Source organism: Poecile atricapillus, chromosome 23 (assembly GCF_030490865.1).
Source record: "Poecile atricapillus isolate bPoeAtr1 chromosome 23, bPoeAtr1.hap1, whole genome shotgun sequence".
NCBI lineage: Eukaryota > Metazoa > Chordata > Aves > Passeriformes > Paridae > Poecile > Poecile atricapillus.
This window is the reverse complement of record NC_081271.1, coordinates 7297200-7318853: the sequence shown is the minus strand read 5'-3', so window position 1 is coordinate 7318853 and position 21654 is coordinate 7297200. Positions and strand designations below refer to the sequence as shown.

The following is a 21654-nucleotide window of genomic DNA, read 5'->3' as shown; positions in this document are numbered from 1 at the left end:
TAAGCGCTGCGGGCGGGAATCCAAGCCCCGCCCCTCAGGCGCTGGGGGCGTGGCTGGAAGTTGCTGTGGGGAGGCGGGCGCGGGGCCGGAGCCGCTCCGGGATCCCCCGGGACCCTCCGGTATCCCCGGCTCTGGAATGCTCCAGCCCTGGGCCCTCCCACCCTGAACCGCGTTAAACCCCCGCGGACAGCGGGCAGGGCCCCGCTGGGAGCGGTCCTTGCGTAACCCGCCCGTCCTGGCCGGCGTTATGTAAGCAGCCCCGTGGGGCGAGGAACCGGCGCCGCGCCCGCCGCCACCGCAGCCCGTGGGGAAGGAGGTAAAGGCAGGAGCCCCTCAGGGAGAGATGGAGGCCAGGCTGGCCTGTTCGCCCCCAGCTGCTGCGGGACAGGCGCAGGGGCCGCCCTCCCCCGTTCCCTCCTCGCCGCTGCCCCCCTGTGTGAGGGGTCCGGGCAGGAGGTCCTGGAGCCTCAGCCCCTCTCCCCCAGCCTCCTCCCGGCCCGGGCAGGAGGTCCTGGAGCCTCAGCCCCTCTCCCCCAGCCTCCCCCCGGCCCGGGCAGGAGGTCCTGGAGCCTCAGCCCCTCTCCCCCAGCCTCCCCCCGGCCCGGGCAGGAGGTCCTGGAGCCTCAGCCCCTCTCCCCCAGCCTCCCCCCGGCCCGGGCAGGAGGTCCTGGAGCCTCAGCCCCTCTCCCCCAGCCTCCCCCCGGCCCGGGCAGGAGGTCCTGGAGCCTCAGCCCCTCTCCCCCAGCCTCCCCCCGGCCCGGGCCCCGGGGGTTCAGACTCTCGGTTCTCCACCCGCTGCGGGAGAAACCCCGTTCAAACCCCTACTCTTGGATGGATTTGGAACTTATTTTCGCCTCTGACTCAATATGCCATTTTCTTGCATCAAAGTACCGTGATAAATACGTATTCAAATATTCAAGCAAGGAAAATAACTTAGAGGTTGGAATCAACAGTAGCCTCAGGTCTGGCTCCGTGTGGAGAGTGGTATTATGGAACCAGACTTATGCAAAACTTAAATTCTTACATCCCAATTAAGAATTGTTCTCAAGTCTATCAAATCAGAATAACAGTAATCAACTTAATGGTGATAATTATTCCACTTCCCAAGCCCAGACTGTCGTTTCAGAGAGCAGGTGTGAGGCTACTCTCTCCAGATGTCTGAACCTGTGTTTATCTGTTTCATTATTGCTTCTGAAGCAGCCAGGATATAATCAAGGAGCATTTGACAATGGAGAGTGCCCCACAGAGGAAATGAAACTGTTAAAATTTTGTCTTCCCAGTTCCTAGGTCTTGGTCTGTCCCTGCCCCATCTGGCTCTGCCAGCTCCAAGGGCCAGTGGGACCAGAGAGGAGCTGCCTGCAATCCTTCTTCTTGGGAGTTACACAAAAACTTGAGCGGCTTAGACCATCTTTGATGCAGAATCCACCTCAGGGCAGATATTTATGGTATTTAGGGGTGTTTAAAGCTGGTCAGCTCATTTCTGGATGCCTGTAGGAACAGGAGCAGCACAGTAGGTTTTGGATAGTGCCACTGACAACTCTTGCATCCCTCCAGCACATTCCTGCCTGTGGAGACAAATGCTCAGCAGTGGGAGAGCTGGGATCAGTGACTGTGTGACCTCCTCCTTTTGGGGTGATGTGTTGTAAAGACCCTGGACAGCATCAGCTGTGCAGCCCTCAAAGTAAGGCCTGGTTTTCCCTTTCTGTCTTGGTGCACCTGTCCCAAAGTGCAGGGATGAATCCTGTCTGAGGTGTATCTTCTGCCTGCCTGGCTGATTTTTGGGGGACAGATGTGATCTGGTTGTGGCAGGGAGTCTGCCCAGCCTTGCTGGGTGAATGGACCCGAGTCACTGGCTTCTGGAGAGAGGTGGAAGAGTAACACCACCCATGGCTTGGACAAGTGATCCCCCTCCATTCCTTCCCACCCAGCAGGGCATCCCAGCTCCTCACCCAGCTTTGACACTTCTTTGGCTCTAGGCTCCCTCCCTCCCTCCCCAGTGACCTTCAGCCCCTTTTAATGGAGCCCCTGCTCCTCCCAGCCTCTTTTAATTAAATCCTTGTCCCCCCAGCTCTCATTCTCCCAGTCCCCTTTAGTGTGATCCCCAGAGCTGCCCTTAACTCAGACCCCACAGCCCGCCCAGGCCCTGACCTGGGGCTGTCCTATGCCCAGTCCCTGTTGTGGTGTGATCCTGCTCCCTACTGCTTCTGTGGAGATGCCATCACGGGATGGGGTGGGTCCCAGCCTGGGGATGTATCTTGGGGCCATCCCATGGACTGTGCGGGGCACTGGGCTCACAGCAGTCCCAGGTGTGTGAGACCAAGGGGCAAAGGGCGAGTGTGATCCCACAGACATCGTGGGGTGTCTGGATTTGGGGTGACCCTGCAGACCATGTGGGCCCACAGGGTTTGGGACAGCCCCAAAGCCTGTGGGGGCCTTGGAGCCCCTGACTGGCGCAGTCCTTCTGTGAGGCTAGCTGGTGCATAGGGTGCAGGGGACTCTACCAGCACAGTTTGCATGGTTCAATACCCAAAAATGCCAGCTGGGTGCTCCTCTGAGCAGCAGGAGTCATCCTGTTTTTCTGGTTCTCCCAGGAAGTGGGTGCAGGGCAGAGCACCCCACACAGCCCAGCCCTGCCTTGGGCTGCACCCCATGCTCCTGAGTGTGGGGCCTTACTGGGGCGTTGTAACAGAGTCTGTCTGGGTGCTGCTGGTGCCTGTTTGGGAATGGAGCAAATCAGATTTCTGGAAAAGCTGCTGGATGTGGGTTAAGCAGGCACAAGGGCTGAATTGCCTGGTGGAGCCATTAGTGAAGGGCTGAGTGAAGCTGTTTGGCTGGAAGAGCTGAGCTGGATTAAAGATTGTTTGGTTCTTTGCTAATCCCTAATCTCTTAATTCTCCTCTGAGGGTAAGGCTCAATATTAGTAGCAGGTGAGGACCCACCTACAGTTGGGCGTTGAACTTTCCCAATTTTAGATGGGAAAGGGAGTTTAGGAGCTGCTGCTGGGCTTCTCCTTTCTTCCTGACATCTGCTGAGTTCATTGTCCTGAATAGGGCAGCCAGAGCTTGGGAGCTGCCTCCCAAACTGTACCCTGAGCCACTTCAGCCTAACACCCAAGGTCAGCACTCCTGACAACCCTCTGAACTCAGCTGAACTGGTTCAAAGGGGAACCAAGAGTAGGTCTGTGTCATCACCACACCCAGCTCTGCTCTGGAGACAGGCTGGGAGGGCTGGGGATAGCCCAGAGAGGAAAAGGGGAGACCTCAGAGCCCCTTCCAGTGCCTAAAGGGGCTCCAAGAGAGCTAGAGAAGGATTTTGGACAAGGATCTGGAGGAACAAGACAAGGGGGAATGGCTTCCCACTGCTGGAGGGCAGGGTGAGATGGGATATTTGAAGAAATTCTTCCCTGTGAGGGTGCTCAGGCCCTGGCACAGGGTGCCCAGAGAAGCTTTGGCTGCCCCTGGAGCCCTGGAAGTGTCCAAGGCCAGGTTGGACGGGACTTGGAGCAACCTGGGCTGGTGGAAGATGTCTGTGCCCATGGCAGGGGGCGGAACAGGATGGGCTTTAATGTCCCTTCCAACCCAAACCAGTCTGGGATTCTGTGAAATCCAGAAATTCAGATGTCTTCTCCTAAGATCACCTGGAAGAGGGAGTATTGTATTAGGTCTCTGATGAGCTGATTGCTCCTGTGGACCTCCTTTAAATCATGATTTCCAGAGGTTTTGCTGACAGCCACATCTGTGGGGTTAAAAAGTGTTAAAAAGCCCTAAATGGAGCTCTGGCAGCTCTATCTGTTTTGATTTCTTCCTTCTGGTGAGTGTTATTGGGATGTAATTTAATTGAGGGATTTAATTTTAGAATTTGAGTGACTCATTTGTGGGCAGAGACTATTCTCTGTGGAGCTGGGTGGTGATCCTGCTGCTGAGTGGTGGGACCAGAGGAGACCTTTGGTCTTGTTCCTGCATTTCTCTCTCATGAAAACTTAGCAGAGCAAGAAGTTTGTGGTAAAAACTGCAGAGGATTTTTTTTTGAGCTCTATTTCTAATTGTTAATTGACCTTGTTCTTTATAGGGATTTGTTATCCTGAAGCCCAAGGGTTCCCTTCCTCCTGTAGGCAGCATGCTGCATCGCACCATTCACCTCTTCCGGAAGGAGCTGCGGCTCCACGACAACCCAGTGCTGCTGGCTGCCCTGGAGTCCTCAGAGGCCCTGTACCCCGTCTACATCCTGGACAGAGCATTCCTCACCTCCTCCATGCACATTGGGGCCCTGCGCTGGCACTTCCTGCTCCAGTCCCTTGAGGATCTCCACAAAAACTTGTGCCAGCTGGGCTCCTGCTTGCTGGTTATTCAAGGGGAGTATGAGGCTGTTGTTAGGGATCACATCCAGAGGTGGAATATCACGCAGGTGACGCTGGATGCAGAGATGGAGCCGTTTTACCAGGAGATGGAGGCCAACATCCGGCGCCTGGGGGCAGAGCTGGGCTTCGAGGTGCTTTCCCTGGCGGGCCACAGCCTGTACAATACCCAGCGGTACGTGACTGCCTCAAACCCACAGCTGTTTCCAGGAAAGTCACTTTAGAACAGAATAGGCCAAGTGGCTTGGTTTTTCCTTTGGAGAAAATGTTGGGACTGTCTGAGGTGAACGTTTGCTGGAGAAACTTTGTGTGTTGCTGTCTTGGAAGGAACAGAAGAGATTGTGCGCAGGTTTTAGAGTTTCAGCCTAAAGAGCTGGTTAAATTTGTCCTTTTGGGCAGTTTAATTCATCTAAAGACTTAATCTTTTAAATAGAGTGGAAGAAATTCTCTAACATGCTTAATAGGACTTGTAAAGTTCTGTTAAATATGGTAAAGAGTTTTTGGTGTTAGATTTTTTGAAATTCTTTCAGAACAGCTTTCCCTGGTGTCTGAATACACTTGGATCCAAGCTGTTACCAGTGCTGAATGACTGAAGATATTAAAATCACTAAGAAGGAAAGCAGTAATAACTAAGCCAGCCCTAATGCTCCAATTGTGCAAAACCCCTAAATTATGTAAATGAATGGATGTGTATAACTTGCTGTCTTGAAGCTGTTTGCACAGGTGATTGCTCAGAGAGGACAGTTATCTACTGCCCTGAAAGTTTTTTTTTGTGACATGAGGTGTCCCACACCCTGCCCTGTGTGTTCTGGCTGTGTGTAGCTGTGCAGGTGAGCCCATGGCTGCAATCCTGATCCCAGTTTTGTTGTCTTAGGTCCTGAGAAACTGCTCTTGGGATAGATGTACATTCACCCAGGGGAGTTTTACTTGTAAAATCTGTAATTTCCACAATCACTTGCACTAATGGAGTTGTTATAGCCTGTGATGTCACCTTCTTGTCCACTGTCAGTTCCAGCTTCTTCCTTGGTTTCTGCTGTGTGGAAAGAGATCTTGTATTTTTTTAAGGATTTTGGACATAAACGGTGGGAGTCCCCCATTAACTTACAAGAGGTTCCTTCACATTCTGTCTCTGCTTGGTGACCCTGAGATGCCTGTCCGAAACCTCACAGCTGAAGACTTCCAGTAAGTATCAGCCAGTGAGTGGGAATTGCTGGTCCTGTTTCTCTGCCCAAGAGAAGAGCCAGGGCCAAATGATAATGAGGCATTTTAGATGTTTTCTTGTTTTATTTCTGTGCGTGGAGGGTTATTGATTCTATATAAGGGGATGTGACTGTTGGGAGGGGAGAGCAGGTGGTGGAATGGTCTTATAACTTCTTTAGTCTGTTTTTTCTCTCTCTTTCTGATTCTGCTGTGGATTTCCCAGTCTCTTCTGAGCTGGGCTCCTTCAGAATACCCCCTCATGGGGAGTTCTGTTTATCTCAGTTCTCTGGGTCAGGGAGAAAACTCCAAAGCTCGTTAGGATCTTGTTTCTTGTGTTTATTGGGATGTTATCACAAAACTTGGCAGGTCTCTCCAGACTTTGTACACAAGTTTGAATCACTACAACCTGGCACATTTTTGCTCTGATGGCACAAAATGGCCCCAGACTGTGCAGCCTTTTTATCTTTATACTTATTCTTATCCAATTAACAATAGACATGTATATTATTTTTCTTAATGACCCAATGACCCATCACCTGTGTGCTGCACTGTGGCATCTTCTATCCAATCACTGACTACTGCCCAAAAACCTCTAGGAGAAGAACATGGAGAAGAAAGAAGGACAAGAGACAACACTCTAAATCCTCCATCTTGTCTTCTGCTCTCTAAACTAGTTTAAACTCTAAACTTACTTTTTCACCCAGTGACTTAAAAAACTCTCTAATCTACACACTCACACTTTTAGCTTTTTGTTTTCATGTATCACCATGAAAACATGCTCATAAATTTCATGTTATGTGAAATTCAGTGTTCTGGGTCTCAGAGCCAGGCATCAGAGACAAGGGCACACACTCTGTGTCTCAGACTCCAGCAGCTCTGATAGTCATCTCTTTTGATATTTGTGCAGCAGATTTCCCACCATGTGGGACAGCTCACGAAATAATGGTTGGATTCAATAATTCAAATGTCTTTTCCAACCTTAATGATTCTGTGATTCCATAAAAGTCTTAAGCTTTTGCCAAGGCACTTTGAGCAAAGCTTTTATGAGATGTCAGAGTCCTACAGAGGAAAGCCTGGGGAATTTACTCAAAGGCATGTTCCACATTTCTCTCAAGATTTTGGACAGGAATTGGATGAACCAGTATAGTTTTTTTTTTACACAGGAAGTTCAGTGGAATAATCCTACTGTTCCCTCCTGGCTTTAATCTCTCCTCCCCTCTGCCATATGAGAGAGAGGGACTGAGCTCATGTCTCCCAGGACTTGAGAAGAAGCTCAGAGTCAAGATATCTTGTGTTTAGCTCTGCATGAGGAGAGGTCAGTGATCCAAAGGGAGGTAAGAGTGAGGCAGGAGAGAGCTGGAATGGGACTGCAGGTACTTGGGATTCAATGTCAGGTGCCTCCTGCATGGCCTCAGCTCAGTGCCACCAACCCAGGCTTGGATCTTCCCATCTTGGGGGAGTCCTGTTAATTCCTGATGTTAATTCCTAATGTTGTCCTCAGACCGTCTGATGACAAAACTCATGTGAGTACTGGGATATACAAGTTCCTATATTTTTTTCTACTGTTTTTTTCCCTTGCCTAATTTGTTAGGACTTTTAAAATTAATGCTGATGAGAGGTAAGTGGTTCACGTGCTTCCCAGCAGGCCTGAGCTATGTCAGTGCTCTGAGAGCTGCACTGGCCCCACCTCTGCAGGTGTCTGCAGCAGGGCCAAGCTCAGGTTTGTCCAGGTAAGTACAAAGATCTGTTGATGCCTGAGTTCCTTCATGGGTTGTGAGAAATCTGTGTACTACCAGCACTTCCTTGGGCCTCTTCATCTGTGTTTTACAAGGGGGAAGAAAAACCAGACTGATACTCCTCCAGTCATATTGGGAAGCCACAGCAGCTGAGGCTGAGGAGATGTGGGGGGGCTGCTGAGGGTGTTGTCTTGGAGAGCCCCACCTTGGTTAGGAAGGAGCAGGCAGAGTTGCCCAGGAAGCTGATCTGCCTCCTTCCCTATGAAACTGAGAGAGAGAAGGTTTGGATTAGATGTTGGGAATAAATTCTTCCATGTGAGGGTGGCGAGGCCCTGGCCCAGGTTGCCCAGAGCAGCTGTGGCTGTCCCATGCCTGGAGGTGTCCAAGGCCAGGCTGGACAGGCCTTGGAGCACCCTGGGCTAGTGGAAGGTGTCCCTGCCCATGGAAGGTGTCCCTGGCCATGGCAAGGAGTGGAATGGAATGGCCTTTGATGTCCCTTCCAACCCAAACCAGTCTGGGATTCTGTGAAACCTCTCCAGAGTGACCTCTCCTCAGAGGCACAGGAGCTGGAGTGGCCTTTGGAGGAAGCACCATAATTGTGTTTAGGGTCTGAGGAGGCTCTTGGTTCCCTTCTAGAACTTGAGTATTACACTGCTGGGAGCCACTGGAGAGGAGCTGCCTCTGAGACTTTTGTATGGGATGGGAACTAAAAAGGGTTTGAGCTCTGGGTGCAGCTGACTTCTCTGAGCACTGTAACTTGGTGGGACTGTTCTTCTTCCCTGAGTTCAGGCTAGAATTTGCTGGAGCAGTTGCAGGATGAACTTTTCTCCTCTAGGAGAGTACAGCCTGGGATTTCTCACTGTGCTTTCATTCCCTGTGCTCTGGTTGGACTGTGATAGAGGAGGCTTGGTGTGTGCTATGGACAGGGGCTCCTCCTTCTCCTGGCCCCTGTTGCTCCTTTCAAAGATTTTTCTCTCTCACCTCAGGAGATGTAGGGCCCCTGACCCAAGCCTGGCTGAGTGTTACAGAGTGCCTCTCCCTGTGGATTTGAAGATTTCCCCAGAGAGCCTTTCCCCTTGGAGAGGAGGGGAGACTGAAGGGCTGCAGCGCCTGGAGCAACACTTGAGTGACCAGGTCAGCCCTGATGGAGCAGAGGGGATGGTAGTGGCCCCAGGTGGGCTGAGATCAGTGCCCAGCTTGGCTTGGAGGAGGGTGGCAGCTTGGGCTTGGGTTTTGTTCTCCCTGATTTCTGGCAAGTGGGAGTGTTTTCCAGGCATGACATCAAACAAGCCCCTGTGATAGCGAAGCCAGTTCCAAGAGCTTTCCTCTGTTTGTTACTGGACATGTGTCATCTTGTGCTGCCTGAACCCAGATTTCTGTTTTCATTTCAGGGCTGGGTGACAAGTTTTGCTAAACCAAGGACAATCCCAAACTCGCTGCTTCCAAGCACCACAGGCCTGAGCCCATATTTCAGTATGGGCTGTCTGTCGGTTCGGACATTTTTTTATAGGTTATCAAACATTTATGCTCAGGTAAGCAAATAATTGGTCCTAAGTAAGTAAATCCAAAACTGTGGCATGTCTGGTATGGGAGGCAGGATTTAACACTTGGATCATCTTGGTAGAGATTTTGTGTATCAAAAAATGCTGCTTTGTTAATGTCTTCTCACAGCGTCCCATGAAATCTGCAGAGTGGCTGCATGTTCTGTGAAACACCTGTGAATGTCTGCAGCTCTTCCCAATTAAGTTTTAGAAACACGATACTCATATTCTAAATTCATATTTTCATCAGGAACTGTAGTGACAGGACAGGGGGGAATGGTTTCAAACTGAAAGAGAGCAGGTTTGGATTAGATGTTGGCAAGAAATTCTTCCATGTGAGGGTGGTGAGGCCTTGGCCCAGCCTGCACAGAGCCACTGAGGCTGCCCCATCCCTCAAAGCATCCAAGGCCAGGTTGGGCAGGGCTTGGAGCAACCTGGGCTAGGGGAAGGTGTCCCTGCCCATAGCATGGGGTGGAATGGAATGGGCTTTAAGGTCCCTTCCAACCCAAATCATGGTTCTATGAATAGGGAGCAAGCAGACCCAGGATCAGCAGGGAAGCCCAGGAAAACCTTCCTAAAATTCAAGGATTTGGTTTGTCTGTCTGGTGGTTAAGGGAAGTTTTTGATATTTTTATACAGTTTTGTTTCTGGAAATCAATTGGTTTTGTCTTAGACAAGTTTTAATTGTAGCATAAACTGAAGCCACTTTCAGAAATCTTGTTTGATTCTTAATAAAAATTGAGCTTGAAACCAACCCAAGAAAAACCCAGGTCCTCCTTTACCTCCATTTTAAGATTTTCTTTTGAGACATGATTGAGCCACCTGAATTCAGTTAACACATTAATAAACACATGCTTGGTGTAAGAAATCCCGGTGTTTTGGAAGGGAGGTAGGGAATGTTTGAGGTAACACTGAGGTCTGTCAGTTTGGCTTTGCTTTGGGCCAGACAGCATTGCATCAGATCTTTGATTTCCTTGACTTGAACACTAAAGTGCCTTGAAACCAGTATTGTAGTCAGATCAATCTTTATTTTTTATGTCTGACTGCCACAAAATGAGTGAGGCTGCAACGATACGTGTGATCTGAAGCTGTCACCTTGTGTCTTTCGCAGGCAAAGCACCACTCTCTGCCCCCAGTGTCACTCCAAGGGCAGCTGTTGTGGAGGGAATTTTTCTATACAGTAGCATCAGCAACCCCCAACTTCACACAGATGGCTGGAAACCCCATCTGCCTCCAGATCTGCTGGTGCAAGGACGCAGAGAGGCTCCACAAATGGAAAACGGTAATGAGGCGCATGGCCACAGCAGCTGCATTGGAGCTTGAAGCTTTCTTCTTCTCTTGATTGGTCGCTCCTGGTGGTTTGAGGGGGTCTTGCAGTGGTGTGACAGCTGGGAATGTTCAGCCTGGAGAAGAGAAGGCTCCAGGGAGACCTTAGAGACCCTTCCAGCACCTAAAGGGGCTCCAGGAGAGCTGGAGAGGGACCTGGGACAAGGGATGGAGTCACAGGATAAGGGGCAGTGGCTTCCAGCTGACAGAGATCAGGCTAAGATGGGATAGTGGGACAGACCTGTGAGGGTGATGAGGCCCTAGCCCAGGTCACCCAGAGCAGCTGTGACTGCCCCATCCCTGGAAATGTCCAAGGCCAGGTTGGCCAGGGCTTGGAGGAACCTGGGATAGTGGAGGATGTCCTTGCCCATGGCAGGGGGTGGAATTGGCTCAAATTTCCCTTCCCAGCCAAAGCATCCTGTGATTGTGTGAAAGCAGTGTATGAGGTGGGAGCTGATGTTCCTGTTCTGCTGCAGGCACAGACAGGGTTCCCATGGATCGATGCCATCATGACCCAGCTGCGCCAGGAGGGCTGGATCCATCACCTGGCTCGGCACGCTGTCGCCTGCTTCCTGACACGGGGGGACCTCTGGATCAGCTGGGAGGAGGGAATGAAGGTTCACTGCTGGCTTTTATTTCCCTCTGTTCTGCCTGGCCCTGGGAAACACTGCACAGCCTGAGTCTAGCATTGGAGATTCTGCAGAGCAGAGTTTGGTTCTGCCCCTTCCTGTGGATTTCAGGGTTTATGGAATCTTTGTCACTCAGTGCAGTTGTGAGAGGTCATTCCCTTCCCCAGATCCTCATGATTTTTGGATAATGAGGATACTGGTGGAGACATGCTCAGTCTGTAGCAGAGTTCCAAACTCAGAGTTTTTGGGTTGCTCTGTCTTTGGAGAGCATTCCTGGTGTGCCTGTGAGGAGGCAGCCCAGGCCCCGCAGTGCTGTGCTTCCAGCACCAACCCCCACCCTTCACCTCCCAGCCTGCTTTTGCCCACTTTTTGCAAAGTAGCCATTTCAGGGGTGTTTCTCTCTTCCCCACCCCTGATTTGCAGGTGTTTGAAGAGCTGCTTTTAGATGCTGACTACAGCATCAATGCTGGGAACTGGATGTGGCTGTCAGCCAGCGCCTTCTTCCACCAGTACACACGGATCTTCTGCCCTGTCCGCTTTGGGAAGCGCACAGACCCCCAGGGTGACTACATCAGGTCAGGGGACTCCCCACCCCACCACCTCCCCGAGAGCTTCCCAAGCTCCTCTGATGGCAGGAGCTGATGAACTGGATCAGTTTATCACACATCTGTTAAACAGGGCTCATAAGCAGGGGTTTATTGAGCACATGAGGAAACTGAGTCATGGAGAAGCAGAGAGATACCTGTCATTCCAAGTGATGGCTGAGCAGGGCTTGTGTTCATTTGTGAGCACTTGTTGCCTCCAGCACCATGTTTGATCACCAGGCTGGCTCCTCTTTCCAAAGGATTTGAGTAGAACTTCCCACAGCTTCTCTGCTCCAGTCTGCACTTTCTTGCTTTTTATAGAATTCTGGGATGTGCTTGGAAGGGACCTTAAGCCTCATCCACTCCCTGCCATGGACAGGAACATCTTCTATAACCCAAGGTTTCTCCAAGCCTGGCCTTGGACACTTCCAGGGATGGGGCAACCACAGCTTCTCTGGACACCTGTGCCAGGGCCTCCCCACGCTCAGAGGAAGAAATATCCCAATATCCCATCTAACCCTGCCATCCTTTAGTTGCACACACACAGGTTTTGTTTTCCACTCTGAGTCCTCTGTGCTTCAGAGTCTCATTTCCTTGTCTCTCCATAATGTGCTGATGGGCTCTCTGAAAGCACTGGGGGTTTCCTGGGCTCACTGTGTTAACACTGAACAAAGAGCTGCATTTCCCCACATCTCTTCCTCCCATCCTGGCTAGATTTGGGTATTGCCAAGGAGAAGCCTGTGCTGAGGTACCTCACAGAGTGGGACAGAAAATGACTTTGCCATTCTGCAACAATTCTTTAAAATTAGTTTGGTTTTTAAATTTATTAATGTTTAGGATAAAATGTCAGTAAAAATGTTAAAAACATATTTTGGATGAAATCAAAACATAAGTACTGTTTAAATCACCCAATGTATTCTATGCTGCAAAGTTAACTTTTGGAAGATATCATCTATGGAGGTTTGAGAACATAAACCAGATTTTTTTGTGGAGAACAAATCAGAACTTTCCCATGGATTGTAATATCAATATCAACATGGCACAGGTTGGTTTACACTTCTCTGAATGTATGAATATTTGACTTCAGGATTATAATCCCCCCTATTATCCCTGTTTTGTAGAAAATACTTGCCTATACTAAAGAACTTTCCCTCCAAGTACATCTACGAGCCCTGGACTGCATCTGAAGAAGAGCAGAAGCAAGCAGGATGTATCATAGGTAATTCATTTGCATTCCTTGCTAGGGATTTTCCTGCTGCTAACTATCCAAAATAAATGTGTATGAGTTGGAAGCATCACAAACCATTTATCTTCTGAAAATGGATGAATCCAACAGCCTTCCTGCTGTTCATTCTCCATTAACATTTTTTTATTGGAGTCTCATTTCACAGTACATACTTTTGCCTCAACTTTATGTCCTAAAACTCTTGGATCACTCTATGCTTTTGCCTTTGAATTTATCCATCTTGGATGCTTGGCTGCTTTAAATAGTATCTGAACATCTTGTGCTTTTACTCCTGCTCTAACACATCTTTGAAGGCTCTTATGTCAAAGTGGGAGCTCTTCTCTTTGATGGAGCGGATTAGGCACTTCCATTTAAGAAAAGCTGGAAGTATTTCAAATCCAGGGAAAATGTCCTTGCCAAGTGTGGTAAAGGCTCTGTCTCCACATTGCCCAGGTCAGGATTACCCCTTCCCCATGGTGAACCACAAGGAAGCCAGTGACCACAACCTGCAGTTGATGAAACAGGTCAGAGAGGAGCAGCACAGAACAGCCCAGCTGACGAGAGGTGAGAGGTGCTGCAGCACCCAGGTTCCCTGTGCTGTGACACTCAGGCTGTCCCCAGGAACCCGGGGCTCTGAGGCTTTGAGTGCTTTTCCAGGATGCTTTTCTTCTTTGGATACCAACATCATGTGCAGCTCTTCTGGTTACTGTTAAAACACTGTCCCATGTGTAAGAACCAGTGTGAGCCTTTTCTTCCTTCCCTCTCCCCTTGGAGCACCCTCCTGCCTGCAGCCTGCCTTCCCAGAACCAGATCTCCACCTGCCCTGACTCCCCAGCCCCAGGCTGGTTGGGTGTGTCCCCAGGGTGCAGAAATCTCTGCAGCTCTGCCCTTGCCTCTTGTAAACCAGAATATTCTTGTTTGTCCTTGGTGCCGTGATCTGCCCTATGCCATAGCAGATATTGAGATTCTCACTGAGCACAAAACTCTGGAGAGGTGAGTTGTTCAAAGAAATTTATCTTTTGGTATGGTTTTCTGCATTGTTTAATCCAGTGGATAACAGGTAATTATCAGGTAAGGCTAGAACACTCAAACTGTGCTGAGCCTGAAGTAATTAATTAATTAGGTATTTCCAGTCACACAGATGTGTCACTTATGGCACCTGTGCTCTTAAAATTGAAATCCCAGGGTCTGTGCTGAGCTCAGAGGAATCCTTCACAGCAAAACATGGAATCTCAGCCTGGTTTGGGTGGGAAGGGACATTAAAGCTCATCCAGTTTCCACCCCCTGCCATGGACAGGAACATCTTCCACCATCCCAGGTTGCTCCAAGCCTCATCCAGCCTGGCCTTGGATGCTTGCAGGGATCCAGGGGCAGCCACAGCTGCTCTGGGCAGCCTCTGCTGGGGCTCAGCACCCTCACAGGGAAGAATTTCTTCTCAACTCACACAGGGTGGAGAGAAATGAGCTTCAAGGCCCCTGCCAACATAATCCATCTTGGGATTTTATTTTTTCTTGTTGCCTATGAACAGAAGCATTTTCTGATACTTTTTATATTCACCTGACTGAAGTCAGGGAAGACTTGGAAAACTTTATTCCTTCTGTATTTCTTGCTGTAGATGATGCAGATGACCCCATGGAAATAAAGGTAAAACGTGACCATTCTGAAGAAAACATTTCAAAAGGAAAAGTGGCCAGAACGACAGAATAAACCAAAATTCCCTCAGGGGTCACCTGCTGGGTACCAAAAAAAGTCAAGAGGGGAGAGCCAGGGGTCAGCTGAGCTGGCCAAAGCACTGTCCTCCATACTTGGCCCTGCTAATGGTGCCTCTTGTTTGTGACCTGACCTTAGGAGACCTGTTGGATCTTGAGTGGTTTTACTGCAGTTTTGGATGGAATTGTTTATTTCTGAGTTGCTTCTGGACCATTTGTTGAAGCTGTTGGCTGAATGCAAGATGTGTTTCATGCACCTGTATAAATAGATTTTGTGGCAAATACTCAATGTCATAAGACTTTGTGCACATTAATGTGGTTGCACATTAATATTAGGACCCTTGATTTGCTTGCCTTATAGAGATGGACACTTAGGGATGTTCAGATTATTTAAGTTCCCAGTTTGTGATTGTAGTCCCCAGTTTGGGTAGACAGAGTAGAGTGCAGCCCCTTGTACCTTGTGTAGTTTTAAAGTCATAAGTAGGAATTATTATGCATTTTAAGGACAACATTGAAAATATCTCACTAAATTAGGCCTAATACACAACTTTATCACCATAATTGTCTTCCTTGGCTGACCAGAACTGCAGGGTAGAGATCAATTCTATCATGTACCACATGGAAAAAATTTCCCCTCCCACGGAAATGTACTGCTGTGAAGTTAGACAAGGCTGGATTAGTCAATTGTGGTTGTTGGTGGGGAGTGCAGTGGGGTTTTCATGGCTGCAGGTAGCATTTTGGGTTTGGAAAGAAATAAAACTTATTTCTTACATGAACAATGCAAGGGCTCTGGATCAATCTATTATCATAATTGATATCCATCAGTCCTCTCGGGAAACCTGGTGGCACAACAGCTCCAGCAGCATTCCAAACTCCTTGGAAGCATCCTGGGATCTGGTGCAGGAGCAGCACGGGAACCATGAGCACCAGGAGGATCTTTCAGTGCTGCTGGAGACCTGCAGGACCTGTCAGGGCAGATCCTGGCAGCAGGGCAGTGAGGTGTAAATACAAAGCTGCAAGGATCTTCCTGCTGCTCCAAGCCTGTGTCAATTTCCTGGAGATGCCGGTGTTCCCTGACACTTCAGCCCTCCAGAAAACTTCCTGACTTCCAGGGATGGCCAGAAGGAAAGGCCTCCTGCCTCCCCCTTTAGGAAAGGTAGAATTCCAAGGTATCAGATTGGTGGATTCCAGGGATCAGTGCTGGGCCCAATCCTATTGAATCTCTTCACTGATCATCTGAACGAGTGACTGAGTCCACCATCAGTGAATTTGCAGATGACACCCAGCTGGGAGAACGTGTCCATCTGTTGGAAGGGAGGAGGGCTGTGCAGAGACCTGCAATGGTTGGATGGATGGACAGAGTCCAGTAAGATGAAGTTTAATAAGATGAAGTTGGCCACAACAGCCCCCTGCAGCACTCCAGGCTGGGGATGGTGTGGCTGGAAAGGACCTGGGGGTGCTGGCCAGCAGCTGACTGAACATGAGCCAGCAGAGAGCCCTGCTGGCCCAGAGGGCTGGTGGCATCCTGGCCTGGATCAGGAATGGTGTGGCCAGCAGGAGCAGGGAGCTCATTCTGCCCCTGTGCTCGGCACTGCTGAGGCCACACCTCGAGTGCTGTGTCCAGTCCTGGCCCCTCGGTTCAGGAAGGACATTGAGAGCCTTGAGCACCTCCAGAGGAGGGCAGTGGGGCTGGAGAGGGGCCTGGAACACAAACCCTGTGAGGAGTGACTGAGGGAACTGGGGTTGTTCAGCCTGGAGAAAAGGAGACTCAGAGGTGACCTTATCACTCTCTAGACATCCCTGAAAGGTGGTCTCCCCTGACCCTCCTCATCTCCAGGCTGAGCCCCCCAGCTCAGCCACTCCAGGGGCTCCATCCCCAGTCCCATTCCCTTCCCTGGGACATGCTCCAGTCCCTCAAGGTGTTTTTGGGGCGAGGGGCTCAAAACTGACTCCAGGATTGGAGGTGGGGCCTCAGCAGTGCAGGGTCACTGCATGGTCCTGCTGGACACACCACGGCCACACAAACACCCCCAGGCCCTTTTCCCCACCTGGAAGGGCTGAGCTGGTTTGTGACTTCATGGTCAAGAGTCCTGCTCCGTAAAAATGAATTCCTGGCAGAGTGTGTCTGTCTTTGCATCTTTTCCTCTAAGGGGATCTGACCTTGGAGGCAGCAGGAGCTGATGTGGAGCTGTGCAGATACTGACACACAACTATTGCACCTGATGCATCTCTCTGAGTTCTGGGCTGTGGAGACAAGTGATGGCATCTTTGCTGGGCATTCCTGGCATGATTCAAGTCCATTCTGGCTGGATTTGGGTCACCTTAGGTGCTTCTGCTAAAGGAGGGAAATGTGTCTGATGGTGTTGATTTTGTTTGATTTTTCTTTTTTTTGACCACTCCTGCCCCTCCATTGGCTTCCTCACCCCTCTCCAACGTGCCCAGAGCTTCTCTCTATGCCTGGGATGATATTCATTCTCATTTTTGCTTCCTTATCAGACTTAAATGGTAAAGTTTTTATTTGGGGGTTGTGAATTAGGGCTCTAAGTGTCTTTTCTGATTTCATTTCTTTTGGTTTATCATTGATAGAAATGAGAGTGATGTGACCTGTTGTGGGTCACTTGTGGAGCCTTTCATGGAATCCCAGGCTGGTTTGGGCTGGAAGGAAGCTCACCCTGTTCCACCCCTGCCATGGTCGAGAACTAGACCAGGTCCCACTAGACCAGGTGGCTCCAAAGCCCGTCCAGCTCGGCATTTCCAGAGCTGCTTTCGTGTTTTGCCAGCAGTGGAGCTGATGAACCATCTGCCCTCCTGTCTGCTGAGGAAATCTTCACTTCTCCTAAGAGGGCAGAGCTCCCTGGGGGCTGCAGCTCCGATCTCTGCTCTCTGTGACAGGGACAGCACCCAGGGAAGGGCTCAGGCCAGGGCAGGCTCAGGCTGGAGATCAGGGAAAGGTTCTCAGAGCAGGACATCAAACAGCCCTCCCTGGCTGGGGGTGACGCCTCCAAGAGCCACCAGGCAGATGTTGATGCTGGGCTGGAGCTGACCCTGGAACTGGAACCATCTCTCCAGGCCTGTGAGGGATGATCCTCTTTGGAATGAACCTGGTCAGTGCAAACCCAGTGCTCTGAGTCCCAGCTGGGCAGGGCTGGGGCCGCTGGGGCTGTCCTGGAACCTCCAGCAGCTGAAGGACAAACCTGCCTGTCCTCCCGCCAGCACTGTCCTCTTGGGGATGGACGTTTATGGCAGAAATAGCTACGTTTTTCTTAGTCTTTCTGGGTAACTAAACTATTCTCTCAGGCTTCTGCTGATGGGAGAAGTTCTGAGTATTAATCTTTGATATCAGTTTAATACAGTCTTTTACTAAAATCTTCTGAATTTTTGTATCTAAAAAATGTGTCTGAGCTAAATCGAAATCCTTTCCCACATCTAAACTTCAAGACCACAGAAATCTGTATCCTCATGTTTTTCATTACATGACATGGTTAAGTGAGATATCACTTTAAGAGATGAGATTTTGAATTCCAAGTACTTTCCTCTTTATTTTATTGGTTCATTAGCAGGAGCACTGATTACCCTGCTCTATGCAGCTGAGAGGCAGCGGAGCCAAAGCATGGCTTCCGCCACGCCCCGCCCACTTCCGCCCCGCCCCGCCCACTTCCGCCCGCCCCGCCCACTTCCGCCCGCACCGGAAGCTCCGCCCCCGCAGTGCCGCTCGTGGCCGCCGGGCGGCGCCGCTTCCCGGAAGTGGCAAACCGGAAGCGGCATCCCGGAAGCGGCGGTGCAGGCGGAAGTGACGCGCATGCGCAGCCGCGGCGGGGCCGCCCCGCCATGTCGCGGAGCCCTGAGCAGCGGCCGCAGTTGTGAGTACGGGCGGGCCCGGGGGTTCGGCTCGCAGGGACGCCCCGCCAGGTACGGGCCCGCCGCTCTCCGCCCTGCCGGGACCCGTGGGCGGCAACGGGAGGGCGGGAGCGGCGGCGGCCCCGGCGGGACGGGCGGGGGGCAGGGCGGAGGGCGTTGTCCGTTTCCTTCCGTTCCTTTATTATCCCTTCCTTTCCTGTCTCTTTCTTATCCCTTCTATTTCCTTCCTTCCTTCCTTCCTTCCTTCCTTCCTTCCTTCCTTCCTTCCTTCCTTCCTTCCTTCCTTCCTTCCTTCCTTCCTTCCTTCCTTCCTTCCTTCCTTCCTTCCTTCCCTCCTTCCCTCCTTCCCTCCTTCCCTCCTTCCTTCCCTCCCTCCCTCCGTGTTTGGGTTGTGTTTTCTCTCCTCTTTGGTTCTGTTTTCTCTCCGTGTTTGGTTTCTGTTTTCTCTCCCATTTGGTTGTGTTTTCTCTGGTGTTTGTTGTCCCTGCAGCCACATCAGGGTGAGGGTGGGGTGTGCTGGAGTCAGGGGAAAGGGCGAGTGGGGCTGGGAGAGGAATTGAACCTTTCAGTCATGGAATTATTGCTGTTGGAAAAGCTCTTCAAGATCATTTCCACACCACTAACCCATGTCCCCAAGTGCCACATCCACTAATTTCTAAACACTTCTGTGTATGGTGACTCCACCTCTGCCTTGGGAAGCTTTTTCTTCGTGCTTGGCCACCCTTTCCATGAGAAAGTTTTCCCCAATATCCGCCCTGAGCCTCCCCTGGCCCAGCCTGAGGCCGTTCCCTCTCCTCCTGTCCCTGTTCCCTGGGAGCAGAGCCCGACCTCTCCTGGCTGTCCCCTCCTGGCAGGGACTTGTGCAGAGCCGGGAGGTTCCCCTGAGCCTCCTTTTCTCCAGGCTGAGCCCCTTTCCAGCTCCCTCAGCCCCTCCTGGGCTCCAGCCCCGTCCCCAGCTCCATTCCCTGCACTCTCTGGATCAGTTCCAGCGATCAGCTCCCTCGTTCTGATCAAGCCCTGCTGTGCTGGGTTTTCCTGGCTGGAATTGTGCTGAGGGAATTCTCCAGGCTGCTCAGCTCTCTGTGCTTCCCCCCTGCTCTGTGCTGGGAGCTCTGCAGGCCCAGCAGCTCCAGCTTGGCTCCTGACGCCTTTCCCTGTCTCTCAGGAGTTCTCAGGGTGTTTTGTGTGTTCAGGGATGAGTTGTGGGTGATTTCTGAGTCCTGGGGCTGCCATGGGATCAGCATTGGGTGTTGTTGATGGTCACAGATTGAGGGTTGGGTGTTGTTGATGGTCACAGACTCTGTTGGGTGTTGTTGATGGTCACAGATTGAGCACTGGGTGTTGTTGATGGTCACAGACTGTTGGATGTTGTTCATGGTCACAGATTGAGGGTTGGGTGTTGTTGATGGTCACAGATTGAGCACTGGGTGTTTTTCATGGTCACAGACTCGGTGCTGGATGTTTTTCATGGTCACAGATTGAGCACTGGGTGTTGTTGATGGTCACAGATTGAGCACTGGGTGTTTTTGATGGTCACAGATTGAGCACTGGATGTTTTTCATGGTCACAGACTCAGTGCTGGGTGTTGTTGATGGTCACAGATTGAGCATTGGGTGTTTTTGATGGTCACAGACTCGGTGTTGGGTGTTTTTGATGGTCACAGATTGAGCATTTCATGTTTTTCATGGTAGCACAGGTTTTATGACTGGAGGGGGATCTCGGATCAGGAGAGCTGTGGTTGAGAGCGGAGCACAGGGAGCGTTTCCTGGCAGTTTGCACATCCACATTATCTGTACTCCAGGGAATGTTCCACAGTGGATGAAAAGAGTTCCCAGGAACAATTCCTGACAAACAGAAAGTGGCTTTCTGCCGTTATTGAAAGTTTCTGGTTTAGGATAAAACCTCAGGTCATTAGAGATGGCTTGAACTGGAATCCTGGTCAGGATTCCTCCAAATTCAACATCAATTTTCTGGTTTCCTTTAGATGATGATAATGATAAAAATGATGGTTATTGTATATTGTCTAGATTATGTTACTATATATTTATTGTTATCATTACTTTCATTATTTTATTACAATTTTCAGATAATCTATGGAATGAATGCAGCTGTATAAAATAAATATGTATCAACTACAATAAATTAATTTTACTTTGTCCCTGGGTGCACGTTTCCAATTGACAATAAATTGTTACTTTGCCACTTCTTGGATCCCATTAAAATAAATTCTTTTGTTTCTCTGGAGTGGCCCACGGTCCCTGGCTATTTATTCCCATTTGTGGATGAAAGTTGTGCCTAAAGGAACAGTTGGGAGTGAAGGCAGATGGAAAAGGAGGTCATTGTTCCTTCTGATGACTTTGCAGGAAGATTGAGTCAATTTTCCTGAGTCAGTTTGTCTCTTTGGGCTCCACTGCTGCATTTTTTAATGGCACAGTCAGGATTTCTGTGGGAATCATGTGCTGGTGCTTGCACTGGATTTGGTGGATGAATTTATTTGGCAGAAATAAATATTCCTATTTCCTGCAAACATTCCAGAGGTGTTTTTGTTAATGCAGGCATAAAGAAGGTGACTGTTTGAATACTCAGTATTTTGTGTTTTGTGTTGTTTACTGAGAGTAATGAGCAGTGAGAGAAGTTGAGGCAGTAAAACTGCTGTGTCTGGTCAAGAAAACAGGAATTCTGGTGAACTGAAGGAAATGTACATTATTCTTTTTCATTTTCTGTCTTGAATTAAGTAAGTAAAGAAATAAATCTCCCAGTTTCTTTCTGTTCTCTCTGCTTTCCTGCCTTCCTTAATGCCCTGTCCATAGGGAGGTGTTGGTGTTGCCACACACAGACTGTTCACCAAAAGAAATCTCCTTTTTGGGTCAAAAAAAATGTGATCTGGTTGACAGATCCCTCTGTGAATGTCACAGAGTTTTATTTTATTGTTTTTATTGAATTTGATAATTTCTCTGGTAATGTTAAATAAGATTTCTACCAGTCCACCATTTTTTTGGTCTTCCATGAGTTTGTTTCCCTCAAGGTTTGTTCATGGATCTGCCTTAGGCCTTTCTAAAGTATCATAACAACACAATTATTTCTGAGAGTTCATATCTGAAACTTAAGGAGGTTTATTCATACAGGGTTGGGAAGTGAAGGAGGATGAAGAGGAGAAAGGAAACTCTACTTCAGTAACTATGGGAGAAATTCCCAAGGACAACCTGGCACGATACAGATTTCCTACTGTTTTTTGGTTTTATTTTAGGAAAAGAAATTATCCTGTTCTTGAACCAAATTGATCTGACACCCTAAAAAGGGGACACTGAGGGAGCTTTTTCCATTCTGCTTAAGAAACTCTTAAAAATTCATTAATTCAAGGAAGCAGTGAGCTTGAAGACTGAAGCAAAATAACTTCCAACTTCTCTTCATGAAAAATGTATGGGCACAGTGCTTTATTTTATTTTGCTTTATTTTATTCTGGTAACATGAAACTTCCTCGTGGTTATTTCT

At 49.6% G+C, this 21654-nt stretch overlaps 2 protein-coding genes across 11 annotated transcripts in view; both read left to right on the top strand.

Moving 5' to 3' along the window:
* Positions 1-41: 41 nt before the first annotated feature.
* Positions 42-17476, top strand: LOC131587554 (cryptochrome-1-like). Of its 2 annotated transcripts, none has more exons than XR_009279384.1 (11): positions 42-316; positions 4069-4529; positions 5420-5536; positions 8277-8424; positions 8682-8822; positions 9943-10113; positions 10634-10774; positions 11210-11361; positions 12492-12589; positions 13049-13588; positions 14211-17476. XR_009279384.1 is itself a non-coding variant. In XM_058855538.1 (11 exons), exons 2-11 carry the CDS (start codon positions 4117-4119, stop codon positions 14300-14302), a joined length of 1584 nt encoding a protein of 527 aa, XP_058711521.1. In that variant the 5' UTR covers positions 42-316; positions 4069-4116; the 3' UTR covers positions 14303-17472. The 2 variants fall into 2 exon arrangements, 1 of the variants encoding a protein (XP_058711521.1); XM_058855538.1 differs by having other exon boundaries at positions 13049-13159; positions 14211-17472.
* A 605-nt stretch (positions 17477-18081) lies between these two features.
* LRIF1 (ligand dependent nuclear receptor interacting factor 1) overlaps positions 18082-21654 on the top strand; it is a 15934-nt gene continuing 12361 nt past the window's right edge. For 2 of the 9 annotated variants that reach the window (XM_058855537.1, XM_058855528.1), the window contains exon 1: positions 18101-18164. In XM_058855537.1, coding sequence (XP_058711520.1) covers positions 18133-18164 — 32 coding nt within the window. In that variant the 5' untranslated portion in view covers positions 18101-18132. Of the gene's footprint in view, positions 18214-21287; positions 21581-21654 lie in introns of those variants that run through there. The other 7 variants (XM_058855535.1, XM_058855533.1, XM_058855530.1 and 4 more) reach the window with 7 other exon arrangements.